General features: G+C 35.7%; 1 protein-coding gene across 1 annotated transcript in view; it reads right to left on the bottom strand.

Moving 5' to 3' along the window:
• The window catches only part of ZDHHC2 (zDHHC palmitoyltransferase 2), a 70802-nt gene that overhangs the window by 16895 nt on the left and 29455 nt on the right, over positions 1-24452 (bottom strand). The window contains exons 4-8 of the mRNA XM_028099771.2: positions 16076-16196; positions 9650-9719; positions 8867-8899; positions 2945-3065; positions 638-770 (exon numbers count right to left, since the gene is read on the bottom strand). Of these exons, the coding sequence (XP_027955572.1) occupies positions 638-770; positions 2945-3065; positions 8867-8899; positions 9650-9719; positions 16076-16196 (478 nt within the window). The remainder of the gene's footprint in view (positions 1-637; positions 771-2944; positions 3066-8866; positions 8900-9649; positions 9720-16075; positions 16197-24452) is intronic.

The raw sequence follows: 24452 nt of genomic DNA on the forward strand, positions 1-24452 counted from the left end.
GTTATTTTCTACCATTTGCTAGCTTCAGATTTACTTTGCTGTTCTTTTTGTACTTCCTTAAGATATAAAGTAATTGATTTGACACATTTCTGTTTTAATGGAATCATTTATAGCTAGGTATACATTTCCCATTGAGCGCTGTTTTAGCTGCATGCCCCCTCTGTGGGGCTTTTGAACATACTGTTTTCTCTACCTGAAATGTTGTGGTTCTTACCGTGACTGACTTCTTAGGTAAAATACTTGTTTTGGTGAGCTCTTTCCTGACCGTTCTAAGTAGGTTCCCTTCCACAGTCCCCAGCCAGATCCACACCTCAGCATCCTGTTTGTTTCCTAGATAGCACTTTGCATTTTGCAATTACTTTTATGTTTGGTTATTGATTTTTTGTGCCCCTCACTAGACTATTTTGTCCTTGTTCACCACTGTATATACACAATGCTTTACACACAATGGACAGTCAATAAATATACAGAACGAGTGCATTTGTAGGTGCCTAAGTCGCCATCCCACAAAACAGTGTGGGAATAAAAATGATTTTTACCACATCAGGACGGGTTGGCATTTAATCATATGGCAACTTTTGATGAGTATCTATTTATGTCTTTAAAGTTCTGTTAACTACAATAATGGAATACTCACCTAATGTAGATTTATTTTTGCTGACTAGCCAACAATGATAGCCAAACAGAGAGGACAAGCTGACAGAAAACATAGCTGCAGCAAAGAATAAAAACATAATATGGAACTTGGCTTGAGTATCGGGTAGGCCATTCTATAAAGAAAGGAAGAAAATAAAATGTTTTGTCAAAGGGATAAGTATTTCCCTACTTTTGTAAGTAAGATTTTTTTTTTTTGCTCTACTTTTTTTTTTAATTTAGATATGGAGAAAGATACATGGCTTTATGTTAAAACTTTGAGGAAAAATATATGTCATAAGCTTAAAAATGTTTACTATTAATGAATATAGATATAAAAAGATATTAAAATTTGGGATATTTACTTTGTTTTTCATAACTGAATCAAAGAAAAATTATGGTAGTATATGTGTAAACTATAATACTAGGAAGCAAGATAAAAGGAACTATAAAATATAGTTTTTTATTTACTTCCTGAAAATGTTTTAACACACTACAGCTTTATAAATATTTAAATAGTTTTATTATAATGCCTGAAAATGAAGGTTAATTGGCACAGTTAATTACTATACTTATTGATGTTTTACAGTACTACAAACAACAGCGTCAACAAGAACACATACAACAACACATCCACAATAATGCTTCAAGCTATTTTAAATAATAGCATCACAGAAAAGATCAACACTAGTGCATAACACTGGTCTAAAACAAACCTTACAATATCCAGGTAACAAAACAGGCCATCTCAAAGCAAAACCAGTTTGTCTCTTCTTGTATGTATTGTCCAAGGAGACCTAAACCCACTCTAGAATGGCAGGCTTGGGCTACGGATACTTAGTAAAGCACCAGAGCTGTTAGCACCTGTCCCCTTCTGATAGACGGTCATAGTATTTCAGTATCCGCTATTGACACAGGTCACCAGCTCTCACTCATAGCTTCTGACAGCAGAGTCCTCACAGTGAAAACTGGTCACTCCTTTACATATATATTTATGGTTTGGAACTAAAACCATCCACAGGAATGAGAAGCAGGGAGGTTATATTCTTTCAGACATTCATTAGGGATCATTCTTCATGCTAGACACTGAAGTATTCTTGAATGCTAGCAGCATGTCCATACACCTGTATATTCCTAGTGCTTGGCAATGTAACTGGCACATAAAGGCATTCAATAAATCTTTAGTATTCAATGTGGTTCAAATCTGACCTAAATTATCTAGGAATTTAGAAAGTTCTTATCATAATAAAGGATAATTTAATGAAAACAATAAAGCAATCCTGGCCTGGGATAACTTTTTTTTGTTTTTTGTTTTTTACCATTGTTTGGGGGCCCCAAGGAGTATCTTTGGATATTTATAATACTCAATTTTAATTTTGTTTTGCTTACATTTAAAATATATAGCACAGAAAACAAATGAATTACTTAAAGCCTAATCAAGCAATACCTAATAAAAACTCAGGATATTATAGACATAATAGTTTTAAAAAACAGTCTTTCTACTCATAAACACTTCAATTTTTAGATGCTGAAAATAAAACTTCGAATATAGTCAATTCTCATTATTCACAGTGGTCATGTTCTGTAAAGGTGTCATGAATGCTGAATTTGTAAATATGGAATCGCTGCCCCAGGGAAAATACAGGGTTAGGTTCCTGTGAGCCTCTGGTCACATTATTCTTGTCAAAGGATCAATGCACAACCTTGTTTATGTGCATTTCTGCTTAAATACACCGTATTGACATGTTATTTAATATACATTATTGATTCATTACTTAGAGCCAACAGCAGCGTGACTCATGCCTGCAGGAAGCTTACCCGACACAAGCATTTTCTCCATAAAGTATGCTATAGTCTTCTTTTGCTCAGAAACACCAGTCAGCACTTCAGCGCTATGTATGAAGACCATTTTAAATAGCAAAATCACCAACAATAAGTATAAAAAATGCAAAAAATGTGACACTAAACAGACTGAAAAGCATACTTGTTTACAGGAGAAGAGACTAAGAACAAACAAGAAGGCGGTTTTTGTGGAGCTCAGCTGGGAATGTGCCCATGGGGCAGGTCAAATTTTTCCCACGCTGTGCATGTCTGCAAAGAACCACAAAAGCTCTGTGAGTACTGATTTGGGGATTACAAATAAATTTCAGCAAGTAAGAGAATTCACAAACACAGAATCTGTGAACAGTGAGGATTGACTATATATAAATGAGCTCTAGTCTATAAAATCAGCATCTGAAATAACTCAATTACTGAAAATCTGTTATATATTTTTGTATGCCAGAAAAAAATCACCAAGGTATTGACTTACTGTCCAAAATTTGATAAAATACTGTAAATCCGTAGCAGCAATAAAAAGGCAATACAGCAGAGAATAAGCCAAGAAAAGGAGGAAAAATTTATAATTTGAAAATCCAACACAATTGTTCACCCTGTTAACAAAACAAAAACAACATTTTCAGTGAGTTGTATACTTTCAGCCTACGTCTGCATATGCTCATCTTTAACACAGTATTTGGTTTCCTATCATTTGAAATTTACTGGCATTTCTTTAAGCAAGCCTCATAAAATTTTACACATACAAACATTAAAAAATCCATTTTGCTAAAAAAGGAATTTGTGTTTAGATTTTTTAATTTGGTATGTGATATTACTTTAATCAACCATGAACCATATATTTCATGTCCAATTATGCAAATAAGCACATGCCTAAGAACAGAGAGCTGGTGAGAAACCTAATGAAGTAAGGCAGAGAAGAGGAACTTACTAAGATCTTGGTTACCTTTGGATATTTCTATGATTAGGTAATTTAAAATCTTTCAGATTTTCCCAAATTAGATGAAATATCTTTGCAAACTACATGCATGCCATCAGCATACCACTGATTATCCTGGGGAGGTTTAAGAAAAGAAATAGGATTGAGAGCCAGACAGCCACGGTCATAAGATGCATCTGACACTCAATAATCATGTGGCCTTGACCAAGTGAAATAGTCTATAGGAATTTCATTTTCCTTATCTGCAAAACAAACATTCCAGAGAGCTGGCTCTATATCCTTTGGTTCTAAACAGGATTTGTAATTCTCAGTTCTCATTCTAAAGTTACTATATTTCGGAGAGGAGGAATATGAATTCAAACTATTGTATCAAAAAGCATAAACACAAATACAACTAGATTTTATGGTCACACTTTTCTATCAACATTTTTTTATCTTCCTTTTGAGAAAGACAAGGGAATTTCAGGCTGATCTTGGTGTACACGTGACACAACACCTAAGTGGAAATCACGGGTATCTTCACTGGTTGAGGTAACTGTGTTAACTGGTATAATAAACCTACTGCACGGAATGTACACATACTGTTTTCTCTCCTCAAATGTCTTTGTCCTACTCTAATGTTAGCCAGGTAGTCTCAGTCTCTATTGACTTTGCTAATAAGCTGAGACATTTTTCTTTTTATATTTTTAAAGTGAAACAATGTACACATGAAAATGTTTACTCAACTATGCAAGATAAATAAGCTCCAGAAGTCCGCTATACGACACTGTGCCCATGGTTAACAATACTGTACTTTGCACTTAAAAATGTGTGAAGAGATTAGGTGCCACGTAAGTGTACCTACAATAAAAAAATTAATTAAAAAAACTAAAAAGGTAAACATTATCAGGTTTATGAATAAACTGAATATTTGGGGGGAAAGAAACAGAAAAGTGCTTATATCATCTACCTCAAGAAACATAAGGTAAAGGGACCAGGACTAGATTTAGTAACTTTGGAACATAAGGGTATTTTATATGGCAAATAAGCTCATAAAGAAGGCAAAAATTGTAGGTGCACATGATATGAAAACGTGACGGTTCTAGTGTGAGTGCAAACCAATTACTGAGGCTGCCTTCTCTGACATCTGAATGAAATAATGGCAAGAAATCATACTGCAGAGTTCCAAACAAGCCTAGTCTAATTGCATTCTGTCTCCAAAGGATACAGGATATTCCCCTTGCTTTCTTGTTTAGTTTCCAGAGGAGAGAATGCATAGACAGAAGCTGGGGAGCCATAACACTTTGGAGGGTGAGGGTGAAGACAATGACTTTTGTGCACTGGGGGAAAATAAGAAGGGATAAGAAAGATTGTTTCTCTTCCTATGAGAATGTAAGAAGGCAGCTTTTATATTAAACGATACATAGCATTTTTATAAAAAGTAAAATGATTTTGATTACAGATTTCATAACATCTAATTTACTTTAACTTCTATTTAGGAACATGGTGTAATGTAACTTATCTGTCACTTAGGAAACAGAAGAGAAAGTCAGTAAATAAAAACCAAGTATCTTAGCGTTTGATATGTACTTTACACTTGAAGAAATGTAGTAATAAAATGTCTCTTCATAACAGACAGTGAAATGTTTTAACTCCCTACTGCTTTGTAGACTCAATTTGAAAAGGAAGAGATATATTCTGAGTCTCAATGATTTTATATGGAGAAACAAAACATGCTCAAGGTAATTATCCCTTATATGCTGTTTAAAATTCAGTGCAGGGGCGCCTGGGTGGCTCAGTTGGTTGGGCAACTGCCTTCGGCTCAGGTCATGATCCTGGAGTCCCGGGATCGAGTCCCGCATCGGGCTCCCTGCTCGGCGGAGAGACTGCTTCTCCCTCTGACCCTCCCCCATCTCATGTTCTCTCTCTCTCTCTCATTCTATCAAATAAATAAATAAAATCTTAAAAAAAATAAAATTCAGTGCAAATAAGGGCACCTGGGTGGCTCAGTGGGTTGGGTGTCTGCCTTCGACTTGGGTCATGGTCCCAGGGTCCTGGGGTGGAGCCCTGCATCGGGCTCCCTGCTCGGCGGGGAGCCTGCTTCTCCCTCTCCCTCCACCCCTCCTCCCCTCATGCCCTTTCTCGCTCACGCTCTCTCTCAAATAAATAGATGAAATCTTAAAAAAAATCTTAAAAAAAATAAAATTTAGTGCAAATAGCAATTGGCCCTGTTTCAGGGCAATTGCTTTCTGATTCTAAATAGGAAAAAGAACATAATATAGAAAAAAACAGACAGAATGTGGCCTTTGGAGTCCAAAAAAACATGCCATGTGACTTTAAGCCCACTCTTTAACTTTTCTGAGCTCCACGTCCCCCTTTTCTTTAAAATGGGACAAATAATTTCTGTAATTTCTGTCACTGTTGTAAGAATTACAGATTTTATATATATATACACACACATATATATATATAGTCTCTAGCACATTATAGGCACTCAATATGAAGCTAAAATTATTGAATTTAATAAGTGTTACCTAATCTTTGGCAAGCATGTCAAAACATATCATTAATATAATGAATGAATGAATGAATGAATGAAAAATTTATATTAAAAGAAAAACTCTTTGATGGGAAACCCAATAAGGCAAATACTACAGGATTTCTATTTCAGTTAAAAGACAAGTGCGAGGTGGATCCCCTGCACCCTGATGGGTCATCTTAACTGGCCTTAGCAGATATGCTGGAGCCCCTGACAACAAGGAAGCTTTCTGCTTTTTCAATGCTCAAAGTTGACAGATACTGAACTTTTGTATACAAGACCTGCATAATAAGGTTGGCCCCACAGTTTGGGAACATCCTGAAGATCTTTTAATCAATGACTGTTATACTGACATAATGGCTATAAAAAGAGATTATTTCTATCTTGATAAGGAAAATGTTCCAGGATATATTAAGTGAAGAGGAAAAAAAAAAAGAGGCACAGACTCAGTCCATAGTGGAACCACTTGTGTTAAAAAATGTGTAAAATATTTTTGTGTGTGTGTAAAAAACTGTAACACACACACACATACACATTTATATCTGAAAGGTACTCATGACATTTAGCAATATGCTCCCTGTGAGGAAGAGAAGAAGCGGGGGAGGGGGGCCTAGGACGAACACTTGGCACTTTTTTTATTTTTGCATTTAGAACCATGCGTATGCATTATGCATACCTTTTTTTAATTTAAAATTTTAACTTGAAATTTCAAATACACCAGGTGAACACAAGGCCCTTGGCACCAAACCCTTCCCAAATCCACCCGGCTTACTGCCTTCTGCAAGGGCGAGAGCTGAGACAGTGGCTGACACGGTGGGCAGCAGGGGGCGCCACAGTACAAAGAAGCAATGACACGGAAGTTGAAAGGTACTGCAGGCAGTTCGTTCAACAATTCCCACATTGCCATAGAGAGCGAGCATGATAATGGGGAGTCTATGGGTATGCAATCTGTACCCGTTTTTAAAACCTCTAGAGCCTTCTATCCGTTCCCTTTCACTTATTCAACAGATTTGTCAAAATTTGAAAGACTGTCAAATTATGCTATAAGTCTCTTACAAAGGCAAATTAATGGCAGGTTTAGAAAGACTGCTATCACAGTAAATTATTATTTCCTATTTTTGTGCTTTAGTGAGGCTAGTAAGGGTGCGTCACGCTTTATAGGTGTGTGAAGCTTGGAACTAATACCGGTTGTTTCCACCTTTCCATTCCTTGTCATCACCATCTCATATTTATCACTCTAAGTCAGAAAAATTGAAATCAACTCTACGTCCTTGATTTCTTTCTCATTCTGCTAAATTATACTGAGAATACACAGCTACTTAGAAAAGAAGGGTGTCTTTGCATGCGTTCTCCCGAGAGCAGACCCTGAGACAAGAACTTGGATACAGCTTATTTGAAACAAGGAGGGGAGAAAAGCCCATAAAGCATGTGTTGTTGGCCAGGCCCTCGCTGGTTGAGGGGAGCCTCTGGAAGCATTCACGCCTGGCACCTCTGGGCTGCCCGGCTTCTCAGCGTACCCAGCCTCCTCAGGTGGAACAGAGAGCCCGCAGGCAGAGAAGGAAAGAAACAGTGGGGTCTGAGGTGAGGAGCCGCCAAGGGCGCAGGAACTGTCCGCGGCAGGTGCAGTGAACCCACAGGCGGATGGTGCAGATGTGGGTGAGGCACTGACACGTGAGCTACTGGAGGGATCAACAGAGGAATGTAAGGAGGACTAAGAAAACTTAAAATAGAAGATATTGGGGGGAAAAGCTACTTGAGAGAGAAGAGAATGAATGAAAGCACGAGGAAAGCAAAAGAATGGCTACAAATGAATATTAATACCAAGTGAGGCTATTCATTGAGATCTTTCTTTGAGGAGAACATTACTCTCATAGGAGCTAACTGGCCTTAACGTCGGAAAGAAGAAAGTCTAGTTGGAGAAAAGTGAGAGGTATCTAGAGAGAGAAAATACGGTGAAGCCGACATTCCCCTATTATTTCCTACAGCTAAGATAATTATTCCCTATGTTTCCACCTACACCCAGCACACATTTGTGGGCATGTCTACCTTTTTCTAGGGCCACCCCTGAAAGAAGGCAAGGCTGGTAGAGTAATCACGCCTAGTGTCCAAATCCAGCCTGGCCGGCAACCTGAGTGTAGCTAATGTGCACATGGAGAAGAAAAATTATAGGGAGAGGTAGAAAAATCAACCTTCATTAGTTAATTAGAGCTTTCAAATCATTCTCTGTTAAGGTGCCTGATCTAAAATTATTTTTTTTTAAGATTTTATTTATTTATTCATGAAAGACAGAGAGAGAGAGAGAGAGAGAGAGAGGCAGAGGGAGAAGCAGGCTCCCAAGGAGCAGGGAGCCCGACGTGGGACTCGATCCCAGGACCCTGGGATCATGCCCTGAGCTGAAGGCAGACGTTTAACCATCTGAGCCACCCAGGCGCCCCTAAAATTATTTTTTAAAATATTAATGAGTTCTAAGTGAAAACCCTAAACACATATGTATTTGTGTATTTGCTATTCATACTCCTCAATGTCAAGTTTTATTTAAAATAAATTGTTAAAGCTTGAGAAGAATTAATTCGTTATTCAAAACTTCCAGTGAGGTATTGTGTATAATTTATGAATTCATTTTGGTGTAATTTCTGGGACATGTTTCAGAATCTCTGTGTTGATGCATGTGCATACAAAGAAAACCATTTGTTCTAAGCAAATATGACAAATTAACTTTCATGTTGTTGGTCTACTTCATTTAAAAATTATTCCATGGAAACTCTCCTGAATAAAACCTTTTTGGTGTTAATTCAACAAACACTAGAAACTAAATCTGAAAGTACCTTCTGGGTCAGCTAAGGCAAGATTTCATTTACAAAAAGATTTAAACAGATAAATGATTCAATTTATTAAGTTCTAAGGGACAGAAACGTGTTTAAGTATAGAGCCATACTCACCATGGGCAATGATGATCCATCTTCAAAATACATCTAAAAAAATAATAAACACACACAAAACTTAACACCTTATAAAATTTTAATCCCATTAAGTATGAAAAGGAAATATAAAAGTTATTTAGAAAGAGTTGTGCCAAGTAAAATATTGCAAAATTACTTATCTAAAAATTAAATAAATAATACTAAAAGTCCTCATCTCAAATACTATAGCCAATTTCAGTTATGATATATAATTATAGAATTTTCAAAATCTACATACTTTAAAGTAGAAATCAAAAAACTCATTTCCTAAAAGCAATTCATTATGTTAATACACAATTATCTTATGCTAAAGAAAGGGCAAAATGTCAACAGATTTACAGAAAGTCTGGATAAAACTTGTCTTTAATATCAATCTTTAAGCTAAGTAGCACAGTCCTTGTGATATATTAAGTATCTAAAATATCTGATTATTGTGTAGTCATATGAACTATCTTTATAAAGGTGAAAAAAGAGTCAGAGAAGTATTTGGTAAACAGAACTAGCCAAGTCTGAGCTGCCAAAATTCATGCACTTCTTCACATCAGTGTGAATCTGGGGGGAAAGCGGGGCAATTAGGTGACTGTGGCCCTAAGGCACAATCATATCAATGCAAGGGACTGTCCAGTTCTACGTCCTAAATAAAGGTCTTAGAAACACAACTAAGGAAAAAAGGAAATAATTTGGAAAACAGTGAGGAAAGAAACAATATTAATTAAAAAGACCACCAGCATGTACAGATTTAGAAGTAAAAGGTTTTCTTACTTATCACAGACGGAACAGTGATGGCAGCGGTCTGGTTTTATGAGTTGGCATCTGTCACAATATCGGATTGCTAGGGACAAAAATCTCCACTTAGTCTTAGATTTAACACTGAATTGAATATACAATTAAATGGCTTTTATCAGCTATCCAAATTTAACTTCTAAAAAAGCAAAGTGAATTTGAATTTGGTAAAAATGAGATATTCTACTGTTAATACAAAAATAGAATGACTTGCCTACAGCCTCAGTTTTCTTTCTTTCTTTCTTTCTTTCTTTCTTTCTTTCTTTCTTTCTTTCTTTCTTTCTTTCTTTTCTTTTCTTTCTTTCTTTCTTTTTCTTCCTTCCTTCCTTCCTTCCTTTCTTTTCTTTCTTTCCCCTTCCTTCCTTCCTCCCCCCTCTCTTTTTTTTTTTCCTCTCTCTTTCTTTTAAGTAATCTCTATACCCAACATGGGGCTTGAACTCATGACCCCAAGACCAAGAGTCGCTCACTCCTCTGATTGAGCCAGCCAGGCGCCCCCAACCTCAGTTTTCTAACGAGGTTTCTTAGGAATAGAGAATCTTTGGACGTAATTTTTCTAAGGTATTCCTAATTGTCAGTAATGATAGTAAGGCTCACAAAGGGTACAAATATGTCCATTTCTATCAAAGTAAAGAGAATGTCTCCCTCAAGTAAATTAATTTCTTTCCTGTACCCTACCAGGATAAGTACCTGAAGATACAACCATATTTTAAAAGTTTTATGAGGGGCGCCTGGGTGGCTCAGTTGGTTAAGTGTCTACCTTCGGCTCAGGTCATGATCCCAGGGTCCTGGGATTGAGCCCCACATCGGGCTCCTGGCTCAGTGGGAAGCCTGCTTCTCCCTCTCCCTCTGCCTCTCCCCCTGCTCATGCTCTCTATCTCTGTGTCTCAAATGAATACATAAAATCTTTAAAAAAATAAAATTTTTATGAGAAACACATTTTAGAAATTTGTGAATAAACTCTATTAGTTGTTTAAATTGGGAAAGAGCTCACATGTTCTCTGTAGGGTGAGATACAAGACTAGAAGTGAATATCAGAAGTGCTTCCAATACTGAATTTTAATTCTTGTAATGGAAATCCTGATCCTTTCTTTTCTAACATAGATATCAAAGACAATTATGTATGTCTGGTTTGGAGATGCTATTTCAGTACATAGACATCTTACAAGATGCAAGCAGTCTACCAAAATTACAGGAGAACAGTTATTGGGTGGGTCACGGGATCAGTAAAAACCCAAATAGTGAATTTAAAATTTGGAGAAAGTACTTGCAACAAGTAATTATCACTGTTATATTAACTAATATTATGATCCCTGAAAAAAGCAAAAGTTGCTTATCCTAAGATTAGGATGAGCTTTTTTCAGACAACAAGACCTATATGGAATTGTTTTCTATATTAAAATAAGTTCTCAATCATCCCCCTTACAACTCTCCTTTTTTTGGGAACTACAGAGATTAATGGCATGGCTGGCTCATCTCCTGAAGGAAGAAGTCTTGCAGCTACATTCCAGAGAAAGCTCCACAGTACCACTGGCTCACTCAGAGCATTAAAGTGTAAGGCAATATTATCCAGAAGAAATATAATGTGAGCCACATGTGTACTTTTAGATTCTCTAGGAGCTGTATTAAAAGAAATAAAAGGAAACAGGGAAATTAATTTTAAGAAAATATATTTGACCTAATATATCAAAAATATTATTTCAATATATAATTAATACACAAATATTAATCACATATTTTACACTTTTTCACACCAAGTCTTTGAAAACTATTATATATTTTTTACACTTATAGTTGCACTTTAAGTGGTGAGTTTCGTGGGCAATGCTACATTCTCTCCAGATGATTATCTCTACTTTAAAGCACACTGGGAAAAAACAAACAAACAATCAAACAAAACAACAACAACAAAAAACCTTCTCAAATCAAAGTGGGTAATAACTCACTGGAAATTAAAACAATGTAGAAATAAGCTTTTTGCTTACAGTCTTTCATAAACAGAAATTTAGTCTCTTAGTAAAAAAAAAACAAAATGAAAAACAAAAAATGCCCCATAATCCCATTTACAATTGCACCAAAAATAGTAAGATACCTAGGAATAAACCTAACCAAAGAAGTGAAAGACTTGTATTCTGAAAACTATAAAAAAATGCTGAAAGAAATTGATGACATGAAGAAATGGAAAGACATTCCATGCTCATGGATTAGAAGAATAAACACTGTTAAAATGTCTATACTGCTGGAAGTGATCTACACATTTGATGCAATCCCTATCAAAATAAAAACAGCATGTTTCACAGAACTAGAATAAACAATTCTGAAATTTGTATGGAACTACAAAATATGTGAATAGCCAAACCAATCTTGAAAAAGAAAAGCAAAGCTGGAGGCATACAGTACCACACTTCTAGTTCTATTACAAAGCTGTAGTGATCAAAACAGTACGGTACTGGCACAAAAATAGACATGTAGATCAATGGAGCAGAACAGAAAACCCAGAAATAAACCCACAATTATATCATCAATTAATGTATGACAAAGGAGGCAAGAATATGCAATGGGGAAAAGACAGTCTGTTCAACAAATGGTGTTGGGAAAACTGGATAGTAACATGCAGAAGAAAGAAACTGGACCACTTTCTTACATCATACACAAAAATAAACTCAAAATGGATTAAAAACCTAAATGTAAGGCAGGGAACCATAAAAATCCTAGAAGAGACCACAGGCAGTAATTTCTACGACATGGGCCACAGCAAGTTTTTTCTAGATCGTTCCCCTGAGGCAAGGGAAACAAAAGCAAAAATAAACTATTGGGACTACATCGAAATAAAAGTTTCTGTACATGAAAGAAACAATCAACAAAACTAAAGGGCAACCTACAGAATGGAAGAAGATATTTGCAAATGACATATCCAAAACATATAAAGAACTTACACAAATCAACACCCAAAAACAAATAATCCAATTTAAAAATGGGCAAAAGACACGAACAGACATTTTTCCAAAGAAGACATGCAGATGGCCAACAGACTCATGAAAAGATGCTCATCATCACTTATCATTAGGGAAATGCAAATCAAAACTACAATAAGATATCACCTCACACCTGTCAGAATGGTTAAAATCAACAACACAAGAAACAGCAAGTGTTGGTGAGGATGTGGAGAAAGGGGAATCCTTGTGCACTGTGGGTGGGAATGCAAACTGGTGCAGCCACTGTGGAAAACAGTATGGAGGTTCCACAAAAAGTTGGAACTACTCTACCATCCAGCAATTGCACTACTGGATATATACCCAAAGAATACAAAAACACTAATTCAAAGGGATATATACACCCCTATGTTTACAGCAGGATTATTTACAATAGCCAAGATACAGAAGCAGCCCAAGTGTCCATCAACTGATGAATGGATAAAGAATATATGCCATATATATACATACAATAGGATATTACTCAGCCATAAAAAAGAATGAAATCTTGCCATTTGCAATGGCATGGATGGAGCTAGAGAGCATAATGCTAAGTGGAATAAGCCAGTCAGAGAAAGACAAATACCATATGATTTCACTCATATGTGGAATTTAAGAAACAAAACAAATGGGCAAAGGCAAAAAGAAAAAAAAGAGAGACAGAGAGAGACAAACCAAGAAACAGACTCTTAACTATAGAAAACAAACTGATGGTTACCAGAGGGGAGGCAGGTGGGGGGGATGGGTAAATAGGTGATGGGGATTAGGGAGGGCATTTGTCATGATGAGCACCACGTGATTAAAATAAAAACTAAAAAAAAATTCCATGTGCCATATCATATTCAACTAAAATTATTCCGCTGTAATTTAAAATGAACCATCTGCTTATCATTTAAGAGTTCCTAACAGCCAAGGCGAATTTTAACTGTCTTGCTTTAATTTTTTCAGAGTTTATTCACATATTACTTATGTAATTTAAAAACTTTTTTGGTAATGTTGAAAAGAAAACGTTATCAACTTCTGTGTGCAAAATGATAAGCTCCATCAGCTCTAGTTGTTACCTTCTTAGTCAAAATCTACAAAAAAAAATTGTGGAAAAAGATGAAGGGCGAGAGAGAGCTAAAAAAAGCAAACAGTTCTCATTAATAAGAATAAAAATCAGGGGCGCCTGGGTGGCTCAGTCGTTAAGCGTCTGCGTTTGGCTCAGGTCATGGTCCCAGGGTCCTGGGATCACGCCCTGCGTTGGGCTCCCTACTCCGCGGGAAGCCTGTTTCTCCCTCTCCCACTCCCCCTGCTGGTGTTCCCTCTCTCGCTGTGTCTCTCACTGTCGCATAAATAAAATCTTTAAAAAAAAAAAAGAATAAAAATCAAAAACAATATGATCAAGTTTGGCGATCCCTGTAAGAAAAGCCGAAGATGGTTGGATAAGAAGAAAGTGTAAGACAAACAGGCAAGATGAGCAGTCTTGTTAATACCCTGCTTTCCTACCCTCCACACGCAACTGTGTATGTGGTCGAATTTTTCTCTGTGTAGGGCAATCAGTTTACTCTAGGGAGCTGGCATTTTTCTCTTTGGGGTTTGGAGGAAGTACTATGGATTTAAAATGGATCATAAAATCCTGAATAATATTACCATCCACTTTCTTCAATTCTCTCTATCAAATATAAAGTGCATGCACATCAACTGAACTTTTCAGCTGCTTTCGTCCACAGAATTTCTCAGGGTGAAGAAGGAAGCTTTCCAAAGAACCCATGGGTCTTGGCTGGGGGTGAGGTAAGATCCTCTCTCACAATCCTGCCTTGGCTAAGTACTGTGGCTGATGCACTGAGCATCCATTCTGCCTCGTGTTTATCTTTCCATTCTACATAGTCCACAGGGGGATCAATCAGACCAACACAATCTATTTATTACACTTTGTGTGTGATTTAATTTAGTCAGTGACTCTAGTCAGTTAACATTGATTTTGCAGGCATCCGGAATTTTTGCACTGAAAATATAAACAAAGAGTATGTTAGGAGACCAGACCATATGCCACACTGTCACAAATCTGAAGAACGCTAAGTTCATCTCAGGAGATAGGGATACAATACCTGAGAGGAACAAGAGACTGACAGTCTTAACATTATGTAAACTATACGAAGAGATGACTTATAAATCCAAAGTGTAGTTACTATTAATGGAAATTAATACTTTGTTTTTGTGTGACTTATGCTTCCTCCCTTTTTCCAAATCCAGTGTGTCAAGGGATACAGTAGAAGAGCCCTCAACTAGGAATGAATGTGGAGACTCGTTTTTCATACCTGATACTGTCACGGTCATTAACTAGCTTTGGAATCTTGTGCAGGAATTTATTTTTAGGGGGCTTTAATTTCCTCGATATTTGCCTAGGCTTATATAGGGTCAATATACATAAACGCATATAAGCACAGCTCTGTCTCTGTGGGCTAGAACCCATGGCATTAAAATTAAATCAGGGAACTGCCACCTGCCCATTGAGAAACAGAGAAAACAAACAGGAAAAAAACTGCAAGACTTTGACTTAGATTCAATAATGATTCTCAAGTGAGTTAGAAACTAATATAAGTAATATAAAAATATTAACGAGGTATTTTACATTCTCAAGGGAGTTAGAAACAAATATAAATAATATAAAAATATTAATGAGCTATTTTACAGTCTTTTTTCCAAAATCTTTTGAAACCAATTGTGTATTTTACACTTAGGGCACACCTCAATTTGGCCACATTTTAAGTGTTCAACAGCCACATGGGGCTGGTAGCCACCGAAATGGGTGGCACAGGCCTCAAGTTACAAAATTTCTGGGTGAGTCTTGGTGGACAAATATCAGTAGTCTGTGTGTGTCCATTTTTAAGACAATTCTTTAATTAGATAGCTGTTAAACTACCTAAAAAAATCTTGACCCAGGTAAAAGAGATTAACTGAATTGCACTTGTAAAAAAAAAAAAAAGGAAAGGAATGAAAATTACCATATATTTTAAAGATAAATTATATCAATACCTTAAGTTTTATACACTTTATACAATTACTGCTTTAAATTTATGTAAAATTGCCAATGTTATGTTCATTATAGAATTGCTCCCTTCAATTAAATAAGAATAGGAAGATCTATAATTAAAACTTTAAAACTTAAAAAACAAATACAACTACAAAGGAAGATTTCAGCAGTTCTAGCATCTCTACTGAGTCCCAAGTAAGTGACTAGAGAAGCCACAGAAGTAACGTAAGTGCGGATGTGGTTGAGATCTCTGTGCCATGCTGTTATTCACGTGTCTGTTTTATGGAATTGTATAGGAAAGATTCAATAACTACCCAAGACAGAACACAATGATTTTCAATAAGGGTTTGACAGTTTCCAGTATATAAATATGCTGACAGTCACCATAACAATGGTGCCAAAGCACTCATAATTGTGTACCTCCAGACATGGTCCTGGTATAGATGGGAAGATCTTTGGCTGCTCGCCTAAGAACTTCCTGATGGGCTTCTCCTCTTGGCTCCCTCTCCAGCAATTCTTTCTCTGCATAAGAGAGATGGAACTGTGGAAGAAAATTAAATTTCAGTCAGTGTTCTCAAGAAATAGCACATTGGTCTACTGCACCTACAAAAAGGTATATTAATAGTATCTATCATACAGATTCAGAGTGGTAACAGAGTTTGAATCTGGGCAAGTCTGTTAATCCGGTGGAACATTAGTTGATGAATCTAGAAAAAGGGAGTAATTAATAATATCTACTTCCTCAGATGTTTGTGAAACTCAAGAGGAATAGAGTATGTAAAATTGTTTTATAAACTGTAGAGTTCTACCCTAATATTAGTTATGTTAATAAATGAAATGGCAAAATAAACAAATTTGGCTCAATGGATAAATTTTTCAACTGGATATTACTAGGAATAAAAATAGAAACAAACCCATCAAACATGTTTTCTCATCTAAGTGAATTTTAACTTAGGGATAATCATTACATGAATTCTCTAGCACTCAAAAGAACTAATCATGCATTTTACTTTGTAAACTGCCAATTTGGCCTACCCAATTAAAAAATACTTATTTGAGAAAAATCAAATTGGTTTGGGCTACACACACACACACACACACACCACAAAAAACAGTTTTAAAAGTCTGTATAAAAAAGTATAAATGTGTCCCAGGAGACATGGGACACATATCCTTTTAGATAAATAAAAGGATATTCACAGCATCGATGTTTGAAATGTAAAAAATTAAACACAACCCAAATGTCCATCAAAAGGATAACAGAAATATCCACATAATTGAATCCTATATTACACTGAACAATTAATGAACCACAGCTGTGCGCAACAGAGAATCTCAACATACTGAACAACAGATCATTTTACAGAACATATAGGATTCCATTTATATAAAATTTTAAAACCAGAAAGCTTATACACTATAGGGATGGATATATATTTATATATGTATTTATGTATATTTTATTATAATTTATATAAATTTACATATAAATTTATAGATAAAATTATAAATATATTTATATATAAATATATAATAAAATTATTAAATTTAAGTATATAATTATATATAAGCACATATTACTTATTTATATATAAATACATATAATAAAATTATAAGGAAAAACAAGAGAATGATTAACACAAAACTTCAGGAGAGTAGGTACTTCTTGAGGAATGCAGGGAAATGCAACATGAAGGTACACAGGAAATACTGAAAATATAAATAATGTTTTCTATAATACTTGGGTGACTTTAGGTATTTTCATTTTATTATTCTTTAAACTGTGAATTATACATTCTTTTTTGTATGTATATTTCACAATTTAAGTTTTAAAAAAGTGATCTAATTATGTCAATGAAGGAAAGGAAAGCAATTTGTTGAAAATGAGGTCATGATATTTGAGCCCAAATCTTTCTTTTAGATAAATAAAAATTAAAAATATATGTTTAGAGGTTGACAATTCTACTGAGGTTATTTTATTTTTTTAAGATTTTATTTATTTATTTGAGAGAGAGAGGGAGAGAGACTGAGGGGATGAATAGGGGGAGGGGCAGAGGGAGAAGCAGGCTCCCCACTGAGCAGGGAGCCTGACGCGGAACTCGATCCCAGGACCCTAGGATTCATGACCTGAGCCAAAGGCAGACGCTTAACCAACTGAGCCACCCAGACACCCTACTGAGGTTATTTTAAAAAGAAAAACAAATCTCCAGTTTTCAAATGTAGATAATTTCTAAGTTACCATAATATTCCTATATGCATGACACTTAGTTAAATATACTATAAAATTTCAGACCCATTAAGGTAAAGAAAATAAAAAGTTTTCTCTAAGTATAAATTTACATAATACAAATTATTCTAAATTAGTATATCAAATTTACTGGCATTAAACTAGTAGATAGGTTATAGTTAAATCTTTAAGAGTTTCTAAGATAACTGAAAAAAGTATTCTCCACATTAAATATTCCTTCTGTTTAAATCCACAGCATTTGCTTTCCTATCAATTAATTTCATAGTGTTTCAAAATTATACTTCAACCAGTCCTCTCTCAAATGAATACAAATAACAAATAAATGAAGGTCACATTTATGAAGGCATAGTACATTTTTTCTATCAGTTGCTCTTCACTTGCTTGCTACCTTACATCTCAGTTTTTAAAAAGTGAGTAACAGAACTGAAAGACTCCTCAGATGTTTAATGCTTTTATTAATAAATAAACAACACACTGCATCAGGTCCAGAATACCAAATACAGGTTGGTAGCATTATTACTTGTAAAGGATGGATGTCCAAACATCTAATTCTACCTTGGAATGCACCAAATATACAGTCCTTTCCACCAGAATACTTTGATGTGCAAAGGTATGTCATAGATTTGAAGAAAGACGACATTTGTAGAGATCTGAAAGGATGGAAGATTTCCTAGGGTGGAAAAGATAATGTCCCTGACCTACCACCAACCTACAGGTTATGGTAGTCCTCTGGCCAATTAATGCATGTTCTTTTGTTTTGTTTAAATAGTTTTATCAACTTTGAAACACTTTAGATTCATAGAAAATTTGAGAAAATATTACATGGTTCCCATATATCTTCTTACCAAATTGCCCACATTATTAAACATCATATATTAGTACATTATGATATATTTACCACAATTAGTAAATAAATACTGATACATTATTATTAACTAAAGTCCATAGTTTATTCGGATTTCTTAAGTTTTCTTTAGTTTTTACTGAGTTTCTTTTTCTGTTCCAGGATCCCATCCAGTATGCCACAGTACATTTATTTGTCCTATCTCCTTAAGCTCCTGCTGACTGTGACAGTTTCTCAGATTTTCCTTGTTTTTATTGACCTTGACAGTTTTGAGTATTCTGGCCAGCTATTTTATAAGATGCTTCTCTATTAAAATTTGATGTTTTTCTCATGATTGGTTTGAGATTAGTTGTCAGGGGGATGAAGACCCCAGAGGTAAGTGCCATTCTTACCACATTCAATCAGGGGATATGCTATCAACATTGCCTATCAGTGCTGACATGAACCTCGGTCACCTGGTTGAGGCAGTGTTTGTCAGCTTTCTCGACTCCAGAGTTCCTCATGATTTTCCCTTTTCTATCCTGTACTCTTTGAAAGAAATTCACCACATGCAGCCTACATTTACGGAGTGGGGTTTTTTATTCTTGTCCCTCTTGAAGGCAGAGTATCTACATTATTTGAAATTCTTCTATGAAAGAGACTTTTCTCCCTGTTTATTCATGCATTTTTTCATTTACTTTTATCAGTAGACTCACAGATATTTATTTTATACTTTGGGTTATAATCCTAGTTTATTTATTTTATTGCTCAAATTGTTCTAGCTTTGGTCATTAGGAGTTTTCAATTGGCTCTGTGTCCCCCTGATATGCCACCATCAACCTACAGATTGTCCCCAACTTACAGCAGTTCAACGATTTTTTGGCCTTTACAATAGTGTGAAAGTGCTACACATTCACTAGGAGCCATACTTCAAATTTTGAATTTGTATCTTCTCCCAGGCTGGTGATATTCAGTATGATCTGCTCTCATGATGTGGGGTGCTGGCAGCAAGCCACAGCTCCTGCCGGTCACGTGATCACAAGGGTAAACACCCGATACATGTAACAACCATTTTGTCCCCATACAGCCACTGTTCTTCACTTTCAGTGCAGTATTCAATAAATTAAGCAATTTATTATAAAATTGGCTTTGTGTTAATGATTTTGCCTAGATGTAGGCTAATGTAAGTGTTATGAATATGTTTGAGGTCGGCTAGGCTAAGCTCTCACGCTCAATGGGTTAGACGTATTAAATGCATTTTTAACTTACTATATTTTCAACTTACGATGGGTTTATCAGGATGTAAACCAGTCGTAAGTCGAGAATTTTATTTTAGTCTATTCTATTTAAGTCTATTTTATTTACTTTTGACCACTACTTTACTTTTCAACCCTGTAAGATATTCTGGTTCATCTTTTTTAATTTTAACTTTTACTTTTTATTTAAGCATAATTAACATACAATGTTGTATTAGTTTCAGGTGTACAACATATTGATTCAACAATTCTATATATTACTCCGTGCTATGTTAAGTGTTGTCACCATTTGTCACCATACATTATTACAATACTATTAACTATATTCCTTATGCCGTACTTTTTTCATCTCTGTGACTTATTTATTTTATAACTGGTAGTTTCTACCTCTTAATCCCCTTTATGTATTTCACCCATCCCTCCACCCACATTCTTAGTTCCTGCCCTAGTTCTAGAATCAGCCATTTCTCCAAGGATTCCTCCTTCCTTACCTAGAGAATGATATTAGAAACCAAGATCTGAAGTCAAACAGAGTTTTCAGGTTAAAGAAGAGTATAATTTTAAGAGGATATACAAATTAAGAAAAAACCCTGAAATCTAATAACAAGTAGAAAACTCACAGAATGGTATTTTTTGCTAGTAGTTTTTCACATAGGACAAAAAGGAACATATAATTTCATCAGTATCTAAAATGTACAACTTAAAACATAGAACAGTCTTGCCCACTGACTTGGCAACCAACGGCTTTCTTAATGACAACATGCAATGCCAAAGTTCTGATAAAACTGTTGGCACTGTAACTTGTGACCATTTTCTTTTCAAACAATTTGGCAAAGTGACTTAAATTTCCTTGATCTAGTAATTTGACTTTTGAGAATTTATATTAAGGAAATATTCCAAAACATAGGTAAAAAGTGTGTACGAAACATGTACAAACATGTTAACAAAATTATTTGTAATACAAAAAGTTGGGATCAGCCTAAAATTCCAAGTTGGGATGTGACAGAGTAAATTTTTACATATTTCAGTGAGAAAAATATGCCATTATTAAAAATGACCGTAAACCAATGATGGACTACTATGTGGGGGGAAAAAAAAACCCAGACTATGTGCATGTTGAATACAACTAGGAAAAATAACTCAAAAGAAATTCAGCATGTAAACTGGCTATATAAGCATGGAGTGATTTTTTTCCTTTCTCTTTTTGTTTAGTCTCCATTTTCAAAGTATAATTTAGTATGGTTATCTTACTTTCATGGGAGAAAAATCTTATAAATTGAAAAACTATTAGCAATTTAACAATCCTGTTATATAGAAAGGTAAATTTTATTTCCAGATTTCTTAGCATTCTCTCAATAGTAACAAGAAAATATTAAGATTATTTTCTTATACTACCCCTTCTCCTGCTATTTTAGTCCCATTTTTCTAAGATTTTTAGCAGTTGAGAGCACTCCAACATCAATTTAAGTCAAGGATCCCTCATTTTACAATGGGAGGGTCTCTGGCTGCTGACCAATTAAAAGATTAGGGTGAGATCTTGCATTTTATTAATGGAATAACTCAAGATTCTTAGCCAGCAAGTCAGGACTCTTTCATAATAATGGTCTCCAAATTCTTCTGATCATGGACCCATCAGTAAAAAAATAATTTGAGACTGATATGCATATTTATTTATATATTTATTATTAGCTATTATATATGAAGTGTATATATATATATACTTTATATATATTTTTATATATTTCATATATATTTCTATAAATTTCTATGCCTTGTATATGTAACTTAATTTTAAAAAAAGAAACACTAAAAACATAATATATAAATGGAAGTGCTGCTATTTTTTCCCCAAACTCCAACTGATATCCTGGCTGCAGCCCCACCCCCCACTGTGGTGTCCACTTTCCATACTAGAGCATGGTATGCTGGGAAGAGTGTAGGCTTGATGGTCAGAACAACTTTGCTTTGAATATTAGCTCTGCCACACACTAGCTTTAGATGCCCTGGGATACTGAGCTAACATTCAGAGCCTACTGTTCCATTTGTAAAACAGTAATAAACAGTATCTATCTCACACAGTTGTAGGAATTGAATAAAGGGTATGGAGGTTTTTTGTGTAGAAAAATCACCAACAAAGCCTGCTACAGGTATAAATCACTGTCCTCAATCTCAACTGTTCCCTCAATACTGTGTCATTTCTTCTGTGTTTTACATTTTACTTTCCCACTCTCTCCAACCACTATTTTGAACGTCTGCTCTCCTCAACCTCAGTCAACCTACCTCCCTCTCATTCGTAGCCAATGATCTCACATATACTTTTAGGGAGAAATTAGAAGTTACTTCAACTTCTGCCAAAGCTATAAACACAAACCTGTATCTGTACACACCAGCTTCTGCTCTACATTCAATCATTTAGCAAATACTTAGTGAGTACCTTTTACAAGTCAGATACTGCTCTAGGTACTAGCAATGGGTCAGTGAACAAAACAGATAAAGTTCATGCTGTTGCAGAGCTTACATTCTAGAAATAATATAAAAAATGAATATGGAATGAGTTATAAAATGCTATGCTATGGAGAAAAATATAGCAAGGTTAAGGTTTATAGGGAATTCCGGGCATAGGATTTTACCATTTTATACAGAGTGGTCATGGAAAGCCTTAAAGATAAGGAAGGTATCATTTGAACAGAGACATAGAGATAGGAAGTAAGTAAGGGACCTGGCCACACAGTTACCTACGGGAAGAATGTTCCAGATCAAGGAAAAATACCCGGTTTCGAGACCCCTGAGGGAGAAACATGCATATTGACCTATGGGCAAGGAGACCAATGTGACTAAGGCAGCATTGAAGAGGGTCAGAAAGGTGGTGTGGGGGCAGGGCATGCGCAGCCTTTTAAGCAACAGTAGAGAATTGTTTTTACTCTGAGTGAGCTTGGATATCAAAGGAAAGTTCTGAACAAAAGAATGATATGATCTGTCTTATGTTTTGAAAGGATCCCTGGATACTACGTTGAAAATACACAGAATAGGGAAACTGGTTGAAAGGGCTCTCAGATGTAGAGTGGGAAGAGTTAAAGTTGATTTTAGACCTCCAGTTTTGGGGTAAAGGATGAAACTTCGCAGGGCTCTGGAAAGGGAATGTAGGCAAGACTGTAAATAGTGCAACCGAATGGGAGACTGTAATGTCTCCAACAAAAGAGATGATTGAGACCCTGAATTAGGGTAATGGTATGAAAAAAAGAAAGGAAAAAAAAAAGGGGGGGGCGTTGGAACCAAAAAAGAAAAATTAGGAAGTAAATATATCAGCAGGATTTGGATGTTGGGGGAGGGGCAAGGAAGCAGAAGAATTCGGGGCAAGGCTGCCAAGCTTCCAGAAGGCTGGAATGTCAGGAAGGATGAGCTGGATGGCAGCGGCATTAACCAGTATAAGAAACAGATGAGTCACGGTTTGGGAAAGGGGATGGGGGTGACTCCAGCTTTTGATGTGCTGTGTCTGAGGTGTCAGTGGATTAAGGAGCTATGTTTGGCAGGGAAATATAAGTTTGCAATGGGAGAGGTCAGAGTTGGAAATAGATTTGGGAATTGTCAATACAGAGGTCATAGGTAAAGCACCAGAGAGGATGAGATTACCTACGACAGGAGTCTGCATTCTTCTTCATACTTACAACTAAGATCAGGTTGGGGGTAAGAGAGATAATAGGAAAGAAGTAAACATGGCAGGAGGAAGGAAAAAAAAAGGTAGAAAAAAAATTAATGGAGAGTAGAAGAAAAACAGGCTACATGTAAAACATTTTAAGCCAAGCATACCACTAATTCTGTGCAAATATCTGTGGTTTTATTTTTAATATCCTTTCCCAGGTCATACAGCATATTTATTGGCCTTTTTGACCACAGCTGCATTTTTTAAACAGATTACTTCAGGGAACAATTTGCAATGATGCCTAGACCTTTCTTTTTTCTTTCTTTTTCTTTTAACTTGGCTAACTAAAACTCTACTATTATTACTGGAACAAAGTTTATTTCAATTCAACAAATATGTACTGGACTAAGTGCCAACAATACAGAAGTGAGTTAAGACACAGTCCTTTGCTCCAAGAACCTTTAACCAGGGTGAAAGACAGAAACAAACATTTAGAACGATCTTTTCAAAGTATAAATTTGACCATGTCACTCTACTTAAAACCTTCTGTAGCTGAGAATGCTATTCCCCCCTCCCCCAATATCCACAATTTCCTTCTGACATGGTTAATATGGTTAACATGACCACTGAGAATAAAGACTACATTCCCAACCTTCTGCACAAAGAAATGTGGCCATGTAACTAAGTTCTAAAGTAAGTTGCTGGCATCAGCAACTTCCAGAAAGTATCCTTGAAGAGAAGGAAATTTACTTCTACTCCTCTATCCTACTTTCTCTGCCCTGCTGTCTGGAAGGTAGACATGATGGCTGGAACTGAAGCATCCATCTTAG

This window comes from Eumetopias jubatus, unplaced genomic scaffold (assembly GCF_037043125.1).
Source record: "Eumetopias jubatus isolate StellerSeaLion01/CBP00866 unplaced genomic scaffold, mEumJub1_p1.0 scaffold_2, whole genome shotgun sequence".
In the NCBI taxonomy this organism is placed as follows: Eukaryota; Metazoa; Chordata; class Mammalia; order Carnivora; family Otariidae; genus Eumetopias; species Eumetopias jubatus.